At 47.3% G+C, this 24648-nt stretch overlaps 1 protein-coding gene across 1 annotated transcript in view; it reads left to right on the forward strand.

Moving 5' to 3' along the window:
- The window catches only part of LOC148506376 (uncharacterized), a 143949-nt gene extending 142903 nt beyond the window's left edge, over positions 1 to 1046 (forward strand). The window contains exon 17 of the mRNA XM_088446875.1: positions 754 to 1046. Within this exon, the coding sequence (XP_088303001.1) occupies positions 754 to 1046 (293 nt within the window). The remainder of the gene's footprint in view (positions 1 to 753) is intronic.
- Positions 1047 to 24648: the final 23602 nt, after the last annotated feature.

The following is a 24648-nucleotide window of genomic DNA, read 5'->3' on the forward strand; positions in this document are numbered from 1 at the left end:
TCAGATAACGATATCTGACATCTGATGGGTTTGCAGTCAGACTTGGACGATTCCATTCATTTTAATGCAGTCAAAAATCGTTCAATCGTTCAATCGTTCAAATCGTTCAAATCGTTCACATCGTTTAGTCGTTCAGTCGTTCATCTGACAAATCTGACAAGTCTGACAAATCTGACCGTGTGTACGCTCCATAACTTACTGAAAATCGTTCAGTTGACAAGTCTGACTGAACTACAAACTACAAACGTGAACGCGCATGAACGAAAATCGTTCATCGTTTGACTCAGACAGTGAACGATTTTTACAAAAGATTATCGTTAAACGATATCGTTTAACGATAATCGTTCAAAAAAATCGTTGTGTGTGTATGCACCTTCAGGGGTATATTTACTAAAGTGAGTGTTTAGAAGTGGAGATGTTGCCCATAGCAACCAATCAGTTTCTACTTAACATTTAACTAGCACCTTCTAGAAGTTAATAGCTAGAATCTGATTGGTTGCTATGGGCAACATCTCCACTTCTAAAAACCTGCACTTTAGTAATGTACCCCTAAAGGTCATTTAGTTGACATTAACGTGGAGCAAGTTTTAGAAATTGAAACCATTCATTGCTATTTTTATATTTATTTATTTTATTTATTATATTATCATTTATATTTTAGCGCTGACACTGGGGATTTTCTTATCCCTTTGTGTTTGCCCCTGCAGCTCTGCTAGTTTCCCCTGCACACAGTAAATCTAGTCTCCTTTGTAGATTTCCCCTGGCGGCCGGTGATAGAATTGCAGTATAGAATCTCTGGGTATTTCCCTGATGATCTCACTGTGACCTGGTATAAGAAGGACAGTAGAGGCCGTAACCTGGATCTTGTTAATGAACGTTATACTACAATTAGCAATAAACACAAGCAGCCAGATAAGACCTACAGCTTTACAGCCTGTCTGCTATTCACTCCATCACTGATAGAGGATCAAGGAACAGAATTCATCTGCCGAGTACAACATCCCAGCCTGGTACAGCCAATAGACAGGACCACAAGTGACAGATGAGTACGTTACATTGATAAATATAACTTACTGTAAATACAGCTGTTTATTAATCATCTTCACATTTATACACTAAGACATAGGTTCTCAAACTCAGTCCTCAGGACCCCAAATAGTGCATGTTTTCCAGGTCTCCTCACAGAATCACAAGTGAAATAATCAGTTCCACCTGTGGAACTTTCAAAATGTGTCAGTGAGTAATGAATACACCTGTGCACCTGCTGGGTGACCTGAGAAAGGTCCGAGTTTGAGAACCACTGCACAAAGATAATGGTCTTCTCTTATAACTGTGACACAGAATATCAGCTACTGATGTGTTATACAATACAGGGGTCTATTTACTAAGCAGTGTTAGGAGACAGAGTGAAAAGTGATAAGAAAGTGATAAGATGCCAGCCAACCAGCTCCCAACTGTCATTTTTCTAACACAGTCTGTGAGATGACAGTTGGGAGCTGATTGGCTGGCACCTTATCACGTTCTTATCACTTTTCACTCTGTCTCCTAACACTGCTTAGTAAATAGACCCCGTAATGACATAACTCAGTCACTGATGCCATCCACAAACAGATTGGCCACACGGCAGTATGACCATATGGGTGTGGTATAACATGTCAACTGTTCACATTCACAATGCTGACTCTCTCGCAATGTAGAGACATAGAGACCTGTAATGATGCTTATGTTACCCGATAACTCTGACCCGTTACTGATCCTCTACTCAGGGGCCCAGGGGTACAACTGTACCGGGCCCCGAGGTTCTAGGGGGCCCCGGAGTATAACTGCTTCCTGTGCTGCGCTGCTGCCACAGTGTGTACAGTGTTTGTACTATGTTTTGGATGCTAGATTACTGATCGGTGGATGATGCTGGCCATCCACCAATTACTGTTGTGGGAGTATCTAAGCACTGATTGGTGGATGGCTGGAGCTATCCATCAATAGGGGAAAATTGTAAATGCACTAGAAGAGGAAGAGCCAGAGGGGACAGCACAGCAAAAGGAGGTGGCCGCCCCATAGATCGGAGGACTGAATTGAAATGGATCCTTTTTGCAGGGAGCAGGAATGTATCTAGGGGTTTGAGCGCCCCTGGCAAAGTTATGGACTGGAGCCCCCCTCCCTCCATATTTTCTGAAAAATTACATTCTGTGACCCCAGCCATCCCCGTTCTTTGTCCCCAGCCATCACTCTTGTGTCCCCAGCCATCCCTCTTCTGTGTCCCCAGCCATCCCTCTTCTGTGTCCCAAGCCATTCCTCTTCTGTGTCCTCAGCCATCCCTCTTCTGTGTCCTCAGCCATCCCTCTTCTGTGTCCTCAGCCATCCCTCTTCTGTGTCCCCAGCCATCCCTCTTCTGTGTCCCCAGCCATCCCTATTCTGTGTCCCCAGCCATCCCTCTTCTGTGTCAATAGCCATCCCCCTTCTGTGTCCCAGGCCATCCCCTTTCTGTGTCCCAGGCCATCCCTCTTCTGTGTCCCCAGCCATCCCTCTTCTGTGTCCCCAGCCATACCTCTTCTGTGTCCCCAGCCATCCCCCTTCTGTGTCCCCAGCCATCCCCTTCTGTGTCCCCAGCCATCCCCTTTCTGTGTCCCAAGCCATCCCTCTTCTGTGTCCCCAGCCATCCCTCTTCTGTGTCCCCAGCCATCCCTCTTCTGTGTCCCCAGCCATCCCCCTTCTGTGTCGCCAGCCATCCCTCTTCTGTGTCACCAGCTATCCCCCTTGTCCCCAGCCATCCCTCTTCTGTGTCCCCAGCCATCCCCCTTCTGTGTCCCCAGCCATCCCTCTTCTGTGTCCCCTGCCATCCTTATTCTGTGTCCCCAGCCATCCCTCTTCTGTGTCTCCAGCCATCCCCCTTCTGTGTCCCAGGCCATCCCGTTTCTGTGTCCCAGGCCATCCCTCTTCTGTGTCCCCGGCCATCCCTCTTCTGTGTTCCCGGCCATCCCTCTTCTGTGTCCCCAGCCATCCCTCTTCTGTGTCCCCAGCCATCCCTCTTCTATGTCCCCAGCCATCCCCCTTCTGTGTCCCCAGCCATCCCCCTTCTCTGTCCCCAGCCATCCCTCTTCTGTGTCAATAGCCATCCCCCTTCTGTGTCCCCAGCCATCCCCCTTCTGTGTCCCCAGCCATCCCTCTTCTGTGTCCCCAGCCATCCCCCTTCTGTGTCCCCAGCCATCCCTCTTCTGTGTCCCAAGCCATCCCTCTTCTGTGTCCCCAGCCATCCCTCTTCTGTGTCAATAGCCATCCCCCTTCTGTGTCCCCAGCCATCACTCTTCTGTGACCCCAGCCATCACTCTTGTGTGTCCACAGCCATCCCTATTGTGTCCCCAGCCATCCCTCTTGTGTCCCCAGCCATCCCTCTTCTGTGTCCCCAGCCATTTCCCTTCTGTGTCCCCAGCCATCCCTCTTCTGTGTACCCAGCCATCCCTCTTTTGTGTCCCCAGCCAACCCTCTTCTGTGTCCCCAGCCATTTCCCTTCTGTGTCCCCAGCCATCCCTCTTCTGTGTCACAAGCCAGTACACTTGTGTGTCCCCAGCCATCACTTTTGTGTGTCCCCAGCCATCCCTCTTCTGTGTCCCCAGCCATCCCTCTTCCAGTCTACAAATTATAAAGCAAATGGAAATCAATTGTCAGGAATGTGAGCTCTTTAATAGGTCTGTAGCGGAAATCAGCCTGTACCCCAGAAAAAGCTGCACTAACACTAGAAATCAAGATATAAGTGTCCTAGTAGCCCTAATAAAAGTGTTTTGTGTTCTTAAAGTGTCACAGTTGGCTGTGATATGATTATATGCATAAGTGCTGAAAAATGATAGAAAGCTATTTCTTTAGGGAAAAAAAAGTACCCAGGTCAAATTTGGGGTACATGAAAATGGGTACTAGAATATTTTGATGTCTTAAAAATACACCTGCTGCAGCCTTGTGCAATCCCCAAAACACCGGTCTCATCCATATACTGTAGCCCCCAAAGTACCAGGCCCCCCACTTTTTACCCATTTTCCCACTTTAAAAAAAAAAATTTTTGAAAGTTTTTTGGACTGATTCGTCATTAGGGGGGTGTCATTTGCACCCCAAAATAGAGATTTTGCACTTCCAATTTGCCTGCCTAGACATAGAGAAAACTTTTCCCCTGTTTTTTTTCCGCTTAGGTGAAAACTCCGGGAATTGAACAGAGATAAGTTGAAAACAGGCGAAAAGTCCAAATCGGTGAAAACGTTTCGCCAAACCGGGCTTTTCGCCTCTAATTGAATACGGCCCTATGGGAGAAGACAAATACAGTAATCCTGAGACTCAGATTAGAGAAATATGGCCACTGAGCGGAAGTAATTACAATTATAAAATAACGGATAAAGACAAGGGGCACGGCCTTTAATTTAATATAGTGTTACTCCTATAAACACTATTGTCCTATCTTTATTTCACACTATATAATAGATTTTACATATTGCACAGTTTTTATATCACGGGGATATCTTTTTAATGTATATAGTACCAATAAAGAAATATTATTTTAACAAATTGTTGGTCCTGGTGCCCCCTGACGAATGCTCCTTTTTTTCTTGTTTTCTGATATGGATTAATCCGTCCGCACTTGTAATCTCGCTCCTTGTCCGTGTACCATGTCCGCACTTGTAATCTCGCTCCTTGTCCGTGTACCATGTCCGCACTTGTAATCTCGCTCCTTGTCCGTGTACCATGTCCGGCACTTGTAATCTCGCTCCTTGTCCGTGTACCATGTCCGCACTTGTAATCTCGCTCCTTGTCCGTGTGCCATGTCCGCACTTGTAATCTCGCTCCTTGTCCGTGTGCCATGTCCGCACTTGTACTCTCGCTCCTTGTCCGTGTGCCATGTCCGGCACTTGTACTCTCGCTCCTTGTCCGTGTACCATGTCCGGCACTTGTACTCTCGCTCCTTGTCCGTGTGCCATGTCCGCACTTGTACTCTTGCTCCTTGTCCGTGTACCATGTCCGGCACTTGTAATCTCGCTCCTTGTCCGTGTACCATGTCCGGCACTTGTAATCTCGCTCCTTGTCCGTGTGCCATGTCTGGCACTTGTACTCTTGCTCCTTGTCCGTGTACCATGTCCGGCACATGTAATCTCGCTCCTTGTCCGTGTACCATGTCCGGCACATGTGCAGTCAGCGATTGCTTTGTACGGTGCATGTGCGGTTTGCAGATATTCCCAGGATCCGCCCACATCTTGGTTTGCGTACAACTCACATTGAGGGAGGGCAACCTGGATACACCGAGCATTCTACCCAGTGCATTCACTATGCCAGGAGCCTGTGTACATCACCCCTATTAATCATACACTATATACACGCGGCCTTATTAGGAGTATAACTGTTATGTACTGTATGTAATAATCACTGACACTGTCCATTGGCTCTGCTATAGCTATTTATACCGCTCTCCCTCTTCCTCCCACAGCAGATCAGAGTTCTCATTGTCCTGTTGCCCATCCTGCCAACTCTGCCAACAGCGACACCTCATACAGCTGATGCGATGTCTAAAGCACAAGGGACTCAATATATGACATTTACTGACAAAATGTGCAAAGAATCCCAGTAACCAGTCTCCTCTGACATTGTCACTGTGCTCTGAGCAGGGAGAGGTAATGGCTGATGTGTTATTATGGTTCATTCCAGCGTAAACAAGACATTATGGTGCTCATGTAATAGGTTGGGACTCGCAGCTGCTGCAGGAACTCTTGTGAGTCTTCTCGCTGCTTCAAAAATAGGGAAAGACTCGCAGGAGTACACGCTCACATCTGGGTAGCCAACCCCTATCCCCACGCAGAAAGGCCCACCCAAAATGACATTTCCCTGCAGTAACCATCAGGATACATGTGACATGCGCGGTACTTATAACATCGGCCACCTGCATGAATATTGGCATTGCGCGTAGTTAGTGCGAATCAGGCCCACATTGTTATATGGTCGGGGGTTGGCCAGTGTGCCCGCACATAAAGCGAGGATGGGGGAGGGGTGACATATGCTTTAGAAGTTGGTTAGGATTAGGAAATAAAGACATAAGTAACTACATTAAAACATAATTTTTACCCATCTGTCCCCCTCCCCATCTAGCAGAATCATTGTATAGCAGGGACCCTGCATTTAAGGACAATGTATCCCTATAAAAGCTACAGTGTTTATAGGGTTGATGAATGGAAGCGGGTCAGGTGTGTTATATATCCCATTCAGACTAAGCTCTGGGAAAATGCTGGGTTTACCAACCTGACACAGCAAATACCCCAGTCTCAGCCCGACCCTGGTAAAGAGCAGGGACGTGCACCTGGGACTTCTTCCTGGGTTGTTTGCATTCAAACATGGCAAGAACCCAGTTTGATACCCGTTCACGTGCAAAAGCCCGGGTTTGTGCTCTATGTGTGGAAGGGGTGTTAGACACTGACGTAGCTGTGGCATGGTGTATCTAGGACAGTTTTGGGAGGGCTACTGGGTAAAAAATATATTTTAGTTAAATATATAATTTGGAGAAACTCTCTAAAGTGACTGTAAAAGTGGTACTAGTCCCAGTTTGCTGTCAATTCATACAGTAAGTGCCAAAAACAGTATTTAGGTTCATTGCTGTTTTACAGTTACACTAATAGCTGTGTATGTGTGTGTGGTACAATTATACTAACAGCAGTGTGTGTGTTACAGTTACACTAATAGCTGTGTATGTGCGTGTGGTACAATTATACTAACAGCAGTGTGTGTGTGTCACAGTTACCTTAACAGCAGTGTGTGTGTCACAGTTACCCTAACAGCAGTGTGTGTGTTACAGTTACACTAATAGCTGTGTATGTGCGTGTGGTACAATTATACTAACAGCAGTGTGTGTGTGTCACAGTTACCTTAACAGCAGTGTGTGTGTCACAGTTACCCTAACAGCTGTGTGTGTGTTACAGTTACCCTAACAGCAGTGTGTGTGTTACAGTTACCCTAACAGCAGTGTGTGTGTTACAGTTACACTAATAGCTGTGTATGTGTGTGTGGTACAATTATACTAACAGCAGTGTGTGTGTTACAGTTACACTAATAGCGCTGTGTTACAGTTACTCTAACAGCTGTGTGTGTGTGTTACAGTTACACTAATAGCTGTGTGTGTGTTACAGTTACACTAACAGCAGTGTGTGTGTGGTACAATTATACTAACAGCAGTGAGTGCGTGTCTTATGCTGCGTATCCACTTGCAGATTAAACAGAGCGATTGAATGATAACGACAACGTTATTGTTCAATCGCTCAGTAATCGTGCACAAATCGGGCATGAAAATGTCAGAAACAATCAGCGATGCGAACTCCCGCTGGTCATTTCCAACATCAGTCATCACCAGAACATGCCGGTCACTGACGATAACGACAGATCGGGGATGAGGGTGCCTGCACTGAACGACATATCTTTTAGTGTAGGCGCTGCAGGGGATGAGGAATGACGGTACAATTACAATGTGGTAATCATACTGTCGTTACCCCAGCGGCAAGTAGATGTGCCCCTTTACAGTTACCCTAACAGCAGTGTGTATGTGCGTTACAGTTACCCTAACAGCAGTGTGTGTGTGTTACAGTTACCCTAACAGCAGCATGTGTGTGTGTGTCATACTTGCCGACTATCTGGCTGCTCCTTCCGGGAGGGAGCAGCCAGATCGGCAGAACAGGGGGCGTGGCCGGGCGGGCTGAAGGCAGTTTCCGGGTGTGACAGGGGCGGGGCCACGCGATCACGTCATTTTGGCCCCGCCCCCGCCACACAATGCCGAAATACAGGCATTGTGAAGCAGGGGGGGGGGGGCAAAATGACGGAATCGCATCAGCGGCCCCCCACTGACGGGGGTTTATCAGGTACTGGCGGGGGGGAGACAGGGGATCGGCGGCATGCGGGAGGCTTGCCTGCCTTCCCGGGGGGGCGGGAGCTGCACCCGTTTATCGGGAGGCTCCCGCCCGAATCGGGAGGGTAGGCAACCCTGGTGTGTGTTACAGTTACCCTAACAGCAATGTGTGTGTAACAGTTACCCTAACAGCAGTGTGTGTGTGTGTTACAGTTACCCTAACAGCAGTGTGTGTGTGTGTGTTACAGTTACCCTAACAGCAGTGTGTGTGTGTTACAGTTACCCTAACAGCAGTGTGTGTGTGTGTGTGTGTTACAGTTACCCTAACAGCAGTGTGTGTGTGTTACAGTTACCCTAACAGCAGTGTGTGTGTGTGTGTTACAGTTACCCTAACAGCAGTGTGTGTGTGTGTGTTACAGTTACCCTAACAGCAGTGTGTGTGTGTGTGTGTTACAGTTACCCTAACAACAGTGTGTGTGTGTATGTGTGTGTGTGTGTTACAGTTACCCTAACAGCAGTGTGTGTGTGTGTGTTACAGTTACCCTAACAACAGTGTGTGTGTGTGTGTGTGTTACAGTTACCCTAACAACAGTGTGTGTGTGTGTGTGTGTGTGTGTGTGTGTTACAGTTACCCTAACAGCAGTGTGTGTGTGTTACAGTTACCCTAACAGCAGTGTGTGTGTGTGTTACAGTTACCCTAACAGCAGTGTGTGTGTGTGTGTTACAGTTACCCTAACAGCAGTGTGTGTGTGTGTGTTACAGTTACCCTAACAGCAGTGTGTGTGTGTGTGTTACAGTTACCCTAACAGCAGTGTGTGTGTGTGTGTGTGTTACAGTTACCCTAACAGCAGTGTGTGTGTGTGTGTGTGTGTTACAGTTACCCTAACAGCAGTGTGTGTGTGTGTGTGTTACAGTTACCCTAACAGCAGTGTGTGTGTGTGTATGTTACAGTTACCCTAACAGCAGTGTGTGTGTGTGTGTATGTTACAGTTACCCTAACAGCAGTGTGTGTGTGTGTTACAGTTACTCTAACAGCAGTGTGTGTGTGTGTGTGTTACAGTTACCCTAACAGCAATGTGTGTGTGTTACAGTTACCCTAACAGCAGTGTGTGTGTTACAGTTACCCTAACAACAGTGTGTGTGTGTGTGTGTGTGTGTGTGTGTGTGTGTTACAGTTACCCTAACAACAGTGTGTGTGTGTGTGTGTTACAGTTACCCTAACAGTGTGTGTGTGTGTGTGTTACAGTTACCCTAACAGCAATGTGTGTGTGTTACAGTTACCCTAACAGCAGTATGTGTGTGTGTTACAGTTACCCTAACAGCAGTGTGTGTGTGTGTGTTACAGTTACCCTAACAACAGTGTGTGTGTGTGTGTGTGTGTGTGTTACAGTTACCCTAACAACAGTGTGTGTGTGTGTGTTACAGTTACCCTAACAGCAGTGTGTGTGTGTGTGTGTGTGTGTTACAGTTACCCTAACAACAGTGTGTGTGTGTGTGTGTGTGTTACAGTTACCCTAACAACAGTGTGTGTGTGTGTGTGTGTTACAGTTACCCTAACAGCAGTGTGTGTGTGTGTTACAGTTACCCTAACAGCAGTGTGTGTGTGTGTTACAGTTACCCTAACAGCAGTGTGTGTGTGTGTTACAGTTACCCTAACAGCAGTGTGTGTGTGTGTGTTACAGTTACCCTAACAGCAGTGTGTGTGTGTGTGTGTGTTACAGTTACCCTAACAGCAGTGTGTGTGTGTGTGTGTGTTACAGTTACCCTAACAGCAGTCTGTGTGTGTGTGTGTTACAGTTACCCTAACAGCAGAGTGTGTGTGTGTGTGTTACAGTTACCCTAACAGTGTGTGTGTGTGTGTGTGTGTGTGTGTGTTACAGTTACCCTAACAACAGTGTGTGTGTGTGTTACAGTTACCCTAACAACAGTGTGTGTGTGTGTGTGTGTGTGTGTGTGTGTGTGTGTGTGTGTGTGTGTGTGTGTTACAGTTACCCTAACAGCAGTGTGTGTGTGTTACAGTTACCCTAACAGCAGTGTGTGTGTGTGTTACAGTTACCCTAACAGCAGTGTGTGTGTGTGTTACAGTTACCCTAACAGCAGTGTGTGTGTGTGTGTGTGTGTTACAGTTACCCTAACAGCAGTGTGTGTGTGTGTGTTACAGTTACCCTAACAGCAGTGTGTGTGTGTGTGTTACAGTTACCCTAACAGCAGTGTGTGTGTGTGTGTTACAGTTACCCTAACAGCAGTGTGTGTGTGTGTGTGTTACAGTTACCCTAACAGCAGTGTGTGTGTGTGTGTGTTACAGTTACCCTAACAGCAGTGTGTGTGTGTGTTACAGTTACCCTAACAGCAGTGTGTGTGTGTGTGTGTTACAGTTACCCTAACAGCAGTGTGTGTGTGTTACAGTTACCCTAACAGCAGTGTGTGTGTGTATGTTACAGTTACCCTAACAGCAGTGTGTGTGTTACAGTTACCCTAACAGCAATGTGTGTGTGTGTTACAGTTACCCTAACAGCAGTGTGTGTGTGTGTGTTACAGTTACCCTAACAGCAGTGTGTGTGTGTGTGTTACAGTTACCCTAACAACAGTGTGTGTGTGTGTTACAGTTACCCTAACAGCAGTGTGTGTGTGTGTGTTACAGTTACCCTAACAGCAGTGTGTGTGTGTTACAGTTACCCTAACAGCAGTGTGTGTGTGTATGTTACAGTTACCCTAACAGCAGTGTGTGTGTATGTTACAGTTACCCTAACAGCAGTGTGTGTGTGTGTGTGTGTGTAAGTTACCCTAACAGCAGTGTGTGTGTGTTACAGTTACCCTAACAGCAGTGTGTGTGTGTGTGTGTTACAGTTACCCTAACAGCAGTGTGTGTGTTACAGTTACCCTAACAGCAGTGTGTGTGTGTGTTAGTTACCCTAACAACAGTGTGTGTGTGTGTGTGTGTGTGTGTGTGTGTGTGTGTGTGTGTGTGTGTGTTACAGTTACCCTAACAGTGTGTGTGTGTGTGTGTGTGTGTGTGTGTGTTACAGTTACCCTAACAGCAGTGTGTGTGTGTGTGTTACAGTTACCCTAACAGCAGTGTGTGTGTGTGTGTGTTACAGTTACCCTAACAGCCGTGTGTGTGTAACAGTTACCCTAACAGCAGTGTGTGTGTGTGTGTTACAGTTACCCTAACAGCAGTGTGTGTGTGTGTGTGTTACAGTTACCCTAACAGCAGTGTGTATGTGTGTTACAGTTACCCTAACAGCAGTGTGTGTGTGTGTTACAGTTACCCTAACAGCAGTGTGTGTGTGTGTGTGTGTTACAGTTACCCTAACAGCAGTGTGTGTGTGTGTTACAGTTACCCTAACAGCAGTGTGTGTGTGTGTTACAGTTACCCTAACAGCAGTGTGTGTGTGTGTTACAGTTACCCTAACAGCAATGTGTGTGTGTGTGTGTTACAGTTACCCTAACAGCAATGTGTGTGTGTGTGTGTTACAGTTACCCTAACAGCAATGTGTGTGTGTGTGTGTGTGTTACAGTTACCCTAACAGCAGTGTGTGTGTGTTACAGTTACCCTAACAGCAGTGTGTGTGTGTGTGTTACAGTTACCCTAACAGCAATGTGTGTGTGTGTATGTTACAGTTACCCTAACAGCAGTGTGTGTGTTACAGTTACCCTAACAGCAGTGTGAGTGTGTATGTGTGTGTTACAGTTACCCTAACAGCAGTGTGTGTGTGTGTGTGTTACAGTTACTCTAACAGCAGTGTGTGTGTGTGTGTTACAGTTACCCTAACAGCAGTGTGTGTGTGTGTGTGTTACAGTTACCCTAACAGCAGTGTGTGTGTATGTATGTTACAGTTACCCTAACAGCAGTGTGTGTGTGTGTGTTACAGTTACCCTAACAGCAGTGTGTGTGTGTGTGTTACAGTTACCCTAACAACAGTGTGTGTGTGTGTGTTACAGTTACCCTAACAACAGTGTGTGTGTGTGTGTGTGTGTGTGTGTTACAGTTACCCTAACAGCAGTGTGTGTGTTACAGTTACCCTAACAGCAATGTGTGTGTGTGTTACAGTTACCCTAACAACAGTGTGTGTGTGTGTGTGTTACAGTTACCCTAACAACAGTGTGTGTGTGTGTGTGTGTGTTACAGTTACCCTAACAGCAATGTGTGTGTGTGTGTGTTACAGTTACCCTAACAGCAGTGTGTGTGTTACAGTTACCCTAACAGCAGTGTGTGTGTGTGTGTTACAGTTACCCTAACAGCAATGTGTGTGTGTGTGTGTAACAGTTACCCTAACAGCAGTGTGTGTGTGTGTGTGTTACAGTTACCCTAACAGCAGTGTGTGTGTGTTACAGTTACCCTAACAGCAGTGTGTGTGTGTGTTACAGTTACCCTAACAGCAGTGTGTGTGTGTGTTACAGTTACCCTAACAGCAGTGTGTGTGTGTGTGTTACAGTTACCCTAACAGCAGTGTGTGTGTGTGTGTTACAGTTACCCTAACAGCAATGTGTGTGTATGTTACAGTTACCCTAACAGCAGTGTGTGTGTGTTACAGTTACCCTAACAGCAGTGTGTGTGTTACAGTTACCCTAACAGCAGTGTGTGTGTGTGTGTTACAGTTACCCTAACAACAGTGTGTGTGTGTGTGTGTGTGTGTGTGTGTGTGTGTGTGTGTGTGTGTGTGTGTTACAGTTACCCTCACAGCAGTGTGTGTGTGTGTGTGTTACAGTTACCCTCACAGCAGTGTGTGTGTGTGTGTTACAGTTACCCTAACAGCAGTGTGTGTATGTGTATGTTACAGTTACCCTAACAGCAGTGTGTGTGTATGTTACAGTTACCCTAACAGCAGTGTGTGTGTGTGTGTGTGTGTGTGTGTGTGTGTGTAACAGTTACCCTAACAACAGTGTGTGTGTGTTACAGTTACCCTAACAGCAGTGTGTGTGTTACAGTTACCCTAACAGCAGTGTGTGTGTGTGTGTGTGTTACAGTTACCCTAACAACAGTGTGTGTGTGTGTGTGTGTTACAGTTACCCTAACAACAGTGTGTGTGTGTGTGTGTGTGTGTTACAGTTACCCTAACAGCAGTGTGTGTGTGTGTGTTACAGTTACCCTAACAGCAGTGTGTGTGTATGTGTTACAGTTACCCTAACAGCCGTGTGTGTGTAACAGTTACCCTAACAGCAGTGTGTGTGTGTGTGTGTGTGTGTTACAGTTACCCTAACAGCAGTGTGTGTGTGTGTATGTTACAGTTACCCTAACAGCAATGTGTGTGTGTGTGTGTTACAGTTACCCTAACAGCAGTGTGTATGTGTGTTAGTTACCCTAACAGCAGTGTGTGTGTGTGTTACAGTTACCCTAACAGCAGTGTGTGTGTGTGTGTGTGTGTTACAGTTACCCTAACAGCAGTGTGTGTGTGTGTGTGTTACAGTTACCCTAACAGCAGTGTGTGTGTGTGTTACAGTTACCCTAACAGCAGTGTGTGTGTGTGTGTGTGTGTGTGTGTGTTACAGTTACCCTAACAGCAGTGTGTGTGTGTGTGTTACAGTTACCCTAACAGCAGTGTGTGTGTGTGTGTGTGTGTGTGTGTGTTACAGTTACCCTAACAGCAGTGTGTGTGTGTGTTACAGTTACCCTAACAGCAGTGTGTGTGTGTGTGTGTGTGTGTGTGTGTGTGTGTGTGTGTGTGTGTTACAGTTACCCTAACAGCAGTGTGTGTGTGTGTGTGTGTTACAGTTACCCTAACAGCAGTGTGTGTGTGTGTTACAGTTACCCTAACAGCAGTGTGTGTGTGTGTGTGTGTGTGTGTGTTACAGTTACCCTAACAGCAGTGTGTGTGTGTGTGTGTTACAGTTACCCTAACAGCAGTGTGTGTGTGTGTTACAGTTACACTAACAGCAGCGTGTGTGTCTTACTTTTGTGTGTTACAGTTACCCAGGGGTTACAGTGGACCAGAACGGGACGTAACTGCATTCCATCTGTTCTATTTGGAGACGGAACCAGTTCTGTCTCCTCGGGCCCACCCTTCCCTGCCAGTCAGTCAGCCCGGCGCCACAGGGAGGCACCATTTGCTGGGCACCAGCTGAGATTTTGTTAGCAGGGGGTGCCTGGCTCCTTCCCCACAGTGCCAGCGGCAGCCAGAGGCTGGCACTCACTACTGATCTCTGGCTTCCGCTTCCTGCAGTGTGCACTATGGGAGAGATGTCATAACTTCTCTCCCATAGCTCCAAGGAGCCGCAGGTCGGGGCAGTACTAATGGGGGCATTACTACTGCAGCCATTACCACTGCGGTCATTAACATTGGGGGCACTACTAATGGGGGCATTGCATAAGGGGCACTGCTAATGGGCGCACTGCATAAGGGGCACTACCACTACAGTGGGCATTGCATAAGGGGCACTACTGCTGTGGGCATTATGTATAATGGGCACTACTGCTGTGGGCATTGTATAAGGAGCACTACTTCTGTGGGCATTATGTGTATTAGGGGCACTTAACAGCAGAGTGTGTGTGTTACAGTTATACTAACAGCAGAGTGTGTGTTACCCTAACAGCAGAGTGTGTGTTATAGTTACGCACTCACTTTTCTCCGCTCCTTCACAGCTCCTCAGACACAGGCATCGGCTGTCAGGTAAAGGAAGACGGGCCTCGCTGAGTTACAGCTCCTCAGACACAGGCATCGGCTGTCAGGTAAAGGAAGAAGGGCCTCGCTGAGTTACAGCTCCTCAGACACAGGCATCGGCTGTCAGGTAAAGGAAGATGGGCCTCGCTGAGTCACAGCTCCTCAGACACAGGCATCGGCTGTCAGGTAAAGGAAGAAGGGCCTCGCTGAGTCACAGCTCCTCAGACACAGGCATCGGCTGTCAGGTAAAGGAAGAGGGGCCTCGCTGAGTTACAGCTCCTCAGACACAGGCATCGGCTGTCAGGTAAAGGAAGAGGGGCCTCGCTGAGTTACAGCTCCTCAGACACAGGCATCGGCTGTCAGGTAAAGGAAGAGGGGCCTCGCTGAGTCACAGCTCCTCAGACACAGGCATCGGCTGTCAGGTAAAGGAAGAAGGGCCTCGCTGAGTCACAGCTCCTCAGACACAGGCATCGGCTGTCAGGTAAAGGAAGAGGGGCCTCGCTGAGTCACAGCTCCTCAGACACAGGCATCGGCTGTCAGGTAAAGGAAGAGGGGCCTCGCTGAGTCACAGCTCCTCAGACACAGGCATCGGCTGTCAGGTAAAGGAAGACGGGCCTCGCTGAGTCACAGCTCCTCAGACACAGGCATCGGCTGTCAGGTAAAGGAAGAAGGGCCTCGCTGAGTCACAGCTCCTCAGACACAGGCATCGGCTGTCAGGTAAAGGAAGAGGGGCCTCGCTGAGTTACAGCTCCTCAGACACTGGCATCAGCTGTCAGGTAAAGGAAGAGGGGCCTCGCTGAGTTACAGCTCCTCAGACACAGGCATCGGCTGTCAGGTAAAGGAAGACGGGCCTCGCTGAGTTACAGCAGGGGCAGCAGCACTGACTGAAGAAGAAAGGCTGCAGAATTGAAGCTGGACTCATCGCAGCAGAGCCAGGAGGGGTCCGCAGCTTTGCTAAGTCTCCTCTCACCTAGGCATACACAGGGGCGGGGTCACGTGCGTGTGCATTTTACAGTTGGAACTTATTGCTGGTTGTGTGTGCTATCTTCTGGCATCGCTCAAAGACAGCGTATGCTATAACGCTGTCTCCAGGTGCACGGGCCAGCCCAAAACAGAGTAAATGGTACCACCCTGGGGGGACAATCTGGCACCCTGCCCAGGCCCAGCCCACCCCACCCCTGCTGTGGAGCAAGCCTGTTTGGCTGCTGTTCACTAACTGTAGCAGCGGTGAGCGACTGGGTGCAAATTTGTGCACAGAAGTGCTAGGAGCTGCTGATCCCTCATTCCCTGGGGGCGCTGAGAAAAAAAAAAACAGGCTTAATTTTCTTGATAGGGAGACGCAGTGAGTGCCGCCCTTAAGGTGCCAACGCAATTAGGCAGCTGCCTAATGGTAGCGCTGGCCCTGCTGACAGGCTAGGGGTATATAAGGATTCTCCCTGCACACAGCACTTGCCAGTGCTGACGGCTAGGTGCAGCCATGACAGTCTGGATCAGGTGACCGGATTTCCACCAACAGGAGACCAGTATGCGGTCATATGATGCCGGCAGCCAATCCCTGACAAGCCAGGGGTATATAAGGATTCTCCCTGCACACAGCACTTGCCAGTGCAATGTTGTGCCCAGTCTAGCTGCGTGCATATTCAGAGAGCTCCTGCAGATTTCTAATCTCAGCCCAGAGACTCTAAGTACAGTTGACCATTTTGCTGCACTACTGACTCCAATATTCGGTCCCATTCCAGTTTTCCAGTATTCCAGTTCCCACTGGTTCTAAGCTCATCCTATCCAGTCTATCTGCAACTGTGTGCCTCAAGCTGATGTTTCTGATGTTCCGATGGTGGTGATCCGATGTTTGCAAAAACGATTTTTTTTTTTTTTTTTACAAATATTTAAAAAAAATCTTCTAAGTTGAAAAAGATGTTCTTCACCTAAATCACTCATAAAAAAAAAATTCAGCTCCCGGCCCCCCGGAAAGGCAGGCAAGCAATAGAAACAATAGAAATTGAACCCCCGCTGCGGGGGGTGGGAGGCCGGTGACACGATTCGCACTGAATAGCGTCATCGTGGCCCCTTTTCGGCTTCACAATGCCGTTAATCTTGGCATTGTGAAGAGGGGGTGGGGCCACAATGACGCAAGCGCTCGGTCCAATGCATCATCATCACCTGAAAGGCTGAAAGTCGGCAAGTATGCCACAGACATCTTACCTCCGTGCGCTACAAGTTGCGTTAAACATAAAGCGTGAGCGCCAAGCGACTCGGTAGCAATGAGCGTCTTTTCGTGCAACTTTTTACCTCCAAAATGTGTCTTATTCCAATGCAAAATGTGACAGCCACTGACATTGTAACACAGCGTTTCACATGCAGACACACCGGCAGTCGCACACAGAATATAGGCATGCCGCGTATCATTGTAATCCGCAGAAGCTGTTTGTGCGTCCTATTCTCATTGCTTTGCAAATAAGATGCATTTGAAGGTAAAAGATGTCGGGCGCTCCCGAGTCACACCACAGGTTGGCGCCACTGTTAATCTGCCTGGTGTGATCGGAAAACTGCGACCATACCAGGTAAGTGGTTAAGGGCTGTTAATTAGGGAATGATTAAGAAGTGGGACTTTCAGCTCCGGACAGGTGAACATAGAAGTCTGGGAGAGAAGTTACTGAGAATGGAAAGTTGAACATTAATAGAAGTGACATTTCTGTGGGTCTGAGGAGGTTGGGTCAGTAATGCTGCATATACACGGGACGATTCGCTCCATGAGCGCCATCGACCAGTGTGTCCCCGGCAGGGGTGGGCTCAGTGTCGTTAACGACACTGAGCAGAAACACTGAACGATATCAGGAACGATATTGTTCAATGCCAGGCTCCCTCCCTCATCATCAAATATGCTACAACCTGACAATATTGTCAGGTTGTATAGGAAAGGGTTTAGTCAAGGAAAGGGAAAAGGGGAAATTCCACTGCACTTTGAATACTTTTGAACCCCATTAGATCATAAATTACAAATTAGATATTAAATTGGGGGTGCTGCCCAGGACAATACTAAATTCTAACAGACAAATTCCACAAGAGGGAAAAAAGGAATGTCCTACATTGGCGCACAAAAAGAAAATGTACTATAGTAAAGATAAAATATAACCTTTATTAATTATGTTTAAAAACCTTAATATAGTGAAATATTAATAGAATAAAATAATAGAATCAGAATGAGTGACAAGAATGGAAAAATGTGAATAAAATAAGTGAGCTGACACTTAAGGCAACTGTTAATCCTATTAAGAAAATTATAATTACTTCTGAGTATTCATGCCTCTTATAATTCATATGACTGTTGAAAAAACTAATATTAGGGATAACAATTTATCCTGTACATAAACTAATAGTGTGTTTATATGTAACGTATAAATGTTGTTACTGCTTGAATGTTGACTGAGTAATTAAAGTATACTGATCACATCATCATCTTCATTACACTATGACCAATACCTCACAGTAATATGGATCATAGTAAAACCAGATTAATTTGGTCAATAGTGTTAAGGTCAGTCTACTTGACTTGTGTTATTTGTACCCTTCACACAGTCTATCAATAGTAGTGCAAAGAATACAGTGTTACTTGTCGGTAACTAAGTTAAGTCCTAGAACTCTGTGAAGAAGAGACTCTGGTGTATGCTCTGCGGAACCTACGGGCATGAGCATAATAGCTGTCCACGTGATGAAGAGTGGCACCAGGAGGACGAAGAATTCCGGTGTGAAGGATGTGGAGATCCAGAGCATGAGCTTCAAGATTGTCCGTGGGACGAAGACCGGATGATCTTGGATGGCCGAGCCCAGAAATGGATAGAAGAAGCCAGGGAAATGGAGCAGAAGAGCCTGCTGGAAGTACGTTCGCAGGTGCCCATTGTTCCTGAGCAGGAGCCGAAGGGTAGAGATCCCTTTGTGAAGAAGGTGGCAACAGCACCCCCGTGCTGGAAGTGTCAGTGGCAGGGACACTTGGCCCATGAGTGTCCCTGGGAAGATGCAGTGGCACTGTTATGCGCCGAAGAGGTCCCAGTGAAGAAGAATCCTTGCCCGCAGAGGACGGATGTGGATGACTGGGAGGTGAAGATGCCGCGCTATAAGGAAGAGCGTGAAGACCCAGTGGCAAAGAAGTCTAGGATCTCCCCATGCTGGAAGAGTTCGCGATCTGGATACCCGGAGATGTCAGCGGAAGAGATGGAGTTCGCTGAAGAAGGAAATTGTCGCCTGCTGCAGGAGTCTGTGGAGAAGAGTCCAGATTCATGGAAAATGTCGGCAGAGACCCGGGAAGAAGAGGATGCCCCAGAGGAAGCGACTATTGGGTGGTGGTTAGTGCCACACCCTGAATGCAGTGAAGATGCCCCAGACAAGTTGGAAGAAGAGTGGGTGGCTGCGGCACCCTTAGAAGAAAATTCCCCATGGGAAGAGCGGCGTGTCAACAAGGGAGGCGGCCGCGGAAGAGCCAGAAGATGCCGCTGTCAAGAAAGAAGACAGGCGGCGCCGGCTGGAAGAAGAAAGGAAGAGGCGGTGCCGCTGGCCAGGACGGGCCAGCGGCCGAAGAATGCGAGGACCGGAGAGGACTGCGGGGGAGGGAAGTAAAAGAGCGTCACGAAGTTCCCCCCTGCAGCCTCTTCCAACGTCGCAGGTAGGCCCTCCGTGAGGCCCACCATATACCCCCCTCCCTAGACCGCCAGGGTTGTCGGGCGTTAGGCACGTGGAGCATTGTCGGGCAGTAGGCCCGCGGGTAATTAGTCGGGCAAAAGGCCCGGGGCACAGTAGCGGGCATTAGGCCCCATAAAAGGATTTCCCCTTAAGTAGGTGTAAGTGGCCTGGGTAGTAGGCCCAGGTCACTAATCAATAAAATAGGCGGGCAGCTGCCCGAGCCACCCAGCATATAAGGTGGTCTGGGCATTAGGCCCAGACCGCTATATGAGCCCCACAGATAGGCAGGCAAATAGGCCTGAGCCCCATAATAAGTGGTCTGGGCATTAGGCCCAGGCCACTACCAGAGCCCACCGTTTGGCAGGCACCTAGGCCTGAGCCGCAGGTAAGACCCTGGGCGTTAGGCCCAGGGCCCTGAGCCCATTAGCTGCAGCACTAATATAGAGGGGTAGATGATCAGAGGTGTGAGCAGTGGTGGAGAGCTGTACGGCTCCCACCCATGAGGTAGTGGTTTCCCCAGTCACTGAGAAGAGGAGCTGGCCAGCTCTGGATAGGTAGGTAGCAGACATTTAAAGGGACAGCACCGTGTTTTGCTCTTGTGTACTTATAGTCTGTGATTGTTGTTCCGTGCAGGGCAAAAGTTTAGTTATTATATCTGTCGCACTACACACACTGTAGGTTGAGGGTGATGCAGTTTTAGTATGTGTAGTTGCTTGACATAGGTTTGGGCCCTGCACGGCTGTGTTGTGTATCTCCTTACAGGGACCTGTAGGCATGTGAGTGGACGAAGAGCAAGAGTGGACACTGTGAGGAATATCTGTGTGTACTGTCTCTCCCTGTTTGTTTGTCACTATCTATCTCTCCTTCCTTCTGGGCGGACGGTGAACCTTGCAACCCGGTGCAAGGACGGATCTTCACCTGGTGCGTGAGTGAAAATTCGGGATCTGAGGCCGAAAGTGCCAATGATGATCTTCACTTAAAACCTGAATTTATCCCCCGGTTCGGTAGGGCACGTCGGTCGACGTGAGGAAGGACGGTACTCACCTCGTCTCCTTCCCCCTAGGTCATCGTGTCCGTGTTTTATTTGGTAGTTCCAGGACCGTCTGCTCAGCATACGGCCAGAAGGTGAGAGGGTGCGACGCAAGGTAAGGAACAGACGTACACCTGCACGGCAGCAGGCACTGCACCGCACCCACCTCTCACATAGGCACCCCCCCGGGAGGGTAGGGTTAGGCTAGGGGAAGGGAGGGTTAGGTTTAGGCACTTAGAGAGGGGTTAGGCACTTGGGGGGGAGGTTAGGGTTAGGGACCCCTAAAGGAGGGTTAGGGGTAAAAAAAAAGGTTAGTAAATACTTACCTTTTGTAGCTTTGGGATCTTCACCCCTGCCGGGCTTCCGCTGTCGGGATTTGAACCACCGGCCATGCATACTGATTTCATCATACTGATTCCCTGCCAGGATACCTGACAAGTCTTACAATCGGCGGTGTGATTAAGAATTTTCTAAATGGGCAGCGCGGTTGACGTAATGATTAGCAACACTGCGTAACAGCTAACGATACTGAAATTGAACCTCTATATACCCCTGCCTATACCTTCTAATATCCTACCTATAAACCTCTAAGGATGACGCTATTTTGCGTACGCAGTCATACAGTAAATAGAGACTCCAGACTTAGAACATGTGGTTCCAAAGCACAAAGTATTATTCAAGTAAAAGTACAGTCCGTTACACGCTATTGATCCAGACACAATTCGGCACACAGGAATTATACAGACCCAAGTACAGTATACATACGCAGCGCTTCCGGACCAGATGATAGGCATCAGCAAGAAACCCCTTCGTCATTCAGCATTCAGCAAGAAGACTAAAAACCCAGTGTTGGAGCACACATATTTATACGCCCCAGAAATAGACAGGACAATAGAGAAGTTTGTTGCTAATACCATTGGTTCCCAGGGGGGGAGCATCTGTTACAGAGCGTTTAACAGGCTGATTCAAATAGACTCAACCCAGCCTCTAACAACTGGGGGTCTCTGCCCTCCCGCCCCCTGCAACATCCTAACAGTTGTTCATATTATATATACATTTTGTTGCTTGAAGTCTCTGCAGTCCATAAGTTGGGAATGCATGATGCGATCTCCATACCGATAACACCGGAATTCTGTTGAAAGAGTATGCATCAGTACAAAACCAAACACGGCTTACTTGGCATGTATAAAACCTTAGTTACCAAATAATCTTTATTTCACAGCATTTATACTAACTGAGCCAACTTAAATCTTATACTTTAAAGCTTATTAAACCTTGTATGTGGATATGTAATGTGTGAGTATTCGGGGTTTGATATAAGGACGCTAGTTAACTTGGGGCAGATGCGTGCGCATGAAGCTAATAAAACAGCGTTTTCATACAAAGTCTTATGCATTCGCTAATATGCGACTAGTTAACAGCGCAATTGTGCATATTAATGTGTGTATGAGAAATGGTGAAAGATGCAATCGCATGGTGCTAATAGTAATATCGCCACATGTACTAAAGGGTAAGCATATCTAAAATGGCGCTTAGGCGGCCATTCGCAAAATGGCGTCTTGCGATCTCATTTCCAAAATGGCGTCTTGCGGCCAGTCGCAAGATGGCGTCGCTGCGATTCAATTTTTAAACTGATCTTGTCTCAGCCAATTATCCAGCTTCGACACAGCACTGAGGTCATGGATTCGATTCCCACCACAACTATAACTGTGCAGAGTTTGTATGCTCTTCTTGTGCTGCTGCGTGTTTCCTCCAGGTGCTCCAATTTCCTCCAACACACCAAATATACAGTATAATGGTAGGGTAATTGGCTTATGACAAAAATGATCCCTAGTGTGTAAGTGTGCGTGTGTAATGCTGCATACACACGGTCAGATTTCTTATCAGATATTAACGATAACAATTGTAAAAATCGTTCAAACGTTCATATCTTTGGCCCTGATTCAGACCCGGACGCAAGTGGGCGTACGTACGTTCGGCGTACGTAAAAAAATATTTAAATTCAAGCACTCGCTCGTATTTTCGTACGCAGATAAAAATCCGCCCCAAACTCAACAGACCCCTCCTCTAACTAACGAGCGTGCCAAATAGCGAACATACATCCCCGAAATGGCTTGAAGGGAACGCACGCACAAGTACAAACCGGAAGTGGGCCTGTCCGATTCCGATGACCTGCTCGTTTATTCTGCCTACCTCCCTCAATCGTATCCTGCCAATCAATGTATCAATTAGCTTAATTCTTTTTTTTTTTTCAACACAATGCAATAAACTTTAATCTTGTCCGTGTTTGTGTTTACCCGCAGAATACATACGGCTTAAACATTCGCTTTTATTGGTCAAAATACATGTTAGCCCCAATTAAACAATTGTTCTATTTGTTTGGATCCCCGCAAATTTTCCGGGGTTCATTTCTTTATTTAAATTTGCTTACGCATGTCACTGCATCAAGCCTATCATAACTCTCAAGAGATTTCTGGCCCTGTCGAACACATGACTCATACACTAACCAATAGAATTGGTCCTGTTAATTTCCAAAATACATTAGCCAATCAAATTTTTTTTTGGTGCTTTATTAAAATTAATTTTTTAAAAATACACCATTGCCATCATGAGAGCCGGCGCATTCACCAGGCGCGAGCTGCTGGTGCTCACGGAGGTGATGGACAGGCGGATCACCAGGCAGCCTCCACCCATCACAAATCGCAGAAAGCGTTCCGCATATGCGGAGGTACGTCGCCGCCTGCGCTCCTTCGGCTCACGCCGACATATCGGCCAGCTGGAGCGCAGGTGGTCGGACCTGCACCGGCGGACGCCCCGCTTGCTGGCATGCTTTCGCATGCAGATCGCAGAAAGTAAGTTTTATGGACTGTGGTTTTCATGTTTATCTTGTGGGCCCTAACTGCGTGTGCATGTTTTCATGTCTGTTCTATTTATTCATTGTACTCATATCTGCGTGTGCATGTTTTCATGTCTGTCCTATTTATTCATTGTACTCATATCTGCATGGCCATGTTTTCCTATATTGTTGTCTTAAATTTTTTTTTTTTTTGGATTCATGTTGAAACTAACCACAATTTTTTTCATATCTTTTAGGGGCACAGCAAAGACTACGGCGTCATCGGCAGACAAGACGCCGGTCACGGCCCCTCTCGCCAACCCCCAATTCCTCAATTACCCCCTCCTCCCCAGACCCTGTGGCCGAGATTTCGGGGCTCCTTCCCCTCCAGCCCAATTCCCCCTCTCCTCCAACCGCCCCTCCTCCAAATACCCCCTCCCCGGATTCAGCCAACACCCTGCCCCTAGGTTTGGGGAATGTAGCCACCTCCGAGGAGGTCGAGGGAGTGGCTTCTCGCTCTGGCGTTTTGCAGAACGGTATGTTTTTGCTTTTTTTTTTTTGGCACCACAAACTGTTTGTATGTAATCATGTGTCGTCCCCTTTTTTGCGGCCTTTTTGTCGCCTTTTTGTTTTTTGGGGGATTGTCTTTACCTGTTCCTGCTGATTTCACCATACACATATCACACCTGTGGGCATTTTTTTTTGGCCCTTGTATTTTTGGCCTACAACATTTTGGGGTGCTGGGTTTTATCCGTGTAATGATTGTTTTTTTCACAAGCTTTTAAGTTTTGGTTTGCTTGTTTTGTGTTGTTTTTGAATGTGGCTTCATTATTGATGTATTAATCCCCAAACTTTTGTCACCCACAGAGGAACAGAGGCGTCGGGCTGAAATATGTCAGTGTGTGGCCCGTATGCGGGAGCAAGTCACCGGGCTGCTTCAGGGCCTTGACCATCTGGCGGTCCTCCTTAGGAATTAGTTCTTTTTTTTTTTTTTTTACAAATTGTTTAAAAATAAATCAGTTATAATTAGGGGTGTGCACCGGCCACTTTTCGTGTTTTGTGTTTTGGTTTTGGATCTGGATCTTTCTTCGTGTTTTGGATCTGGATTGGTTTTGCCAAAACCACCCTTCCGTGTTTTGGGTTCTGGGTTTTGTGTTTTGGATCTGTATTTTTTTGAAAAAAAGCATAAAAACAGCTAAAATCACAGAATTTGTAGGTTTTTCTGCTCCTATGCTATTATTAACCTCAATAACCTTAATTTCCACTCATTTCCAGTCTATTCTGAACACCTCACACCTCACAATAGTGTTTTTATGTCCAAAAGGTTGCACCGAGGTAGCTGGATGACTATGCTAAGCGACACGAGTGGGCGGCACAAACACGTGACCCATCTAGGAGTGACACTGCAGTGGCAGACAGGATGGCAGTTAGAAAAACTAGGCCCCAAACTGTACATAATGCAAAGAAAAAAAGAGGTGCAAGATGGAATTGTCCTTGGGCCCTCCCACCCACCCTTATGTTGTATAAACAGGACATGCACACTTTAACAAATCAATCATTTCAGCGCCAGGGTCTGCCACACAACTGTGGCTGAAATGATTGGTTCGTTTGGGCCCCCACAAAACAAGCTGGCAATTAATGTGTCCCTGCACAA

The sequence above is a fragment of the Taudactylus pleione genome, unplaced genomic scaffold (assembly GCF_031769625.1).
Source record: "Taudactylus pleione unplaced genomic scaffold, aTauple2 ptg000407l, whole genome shotgun sequence".
Lineage (NCBI taxonomy): Eukaryota > Metazoa > Chordata > Amphibia > Anura > Myobatrachidae > Taudactylus > Taudactylus pleione.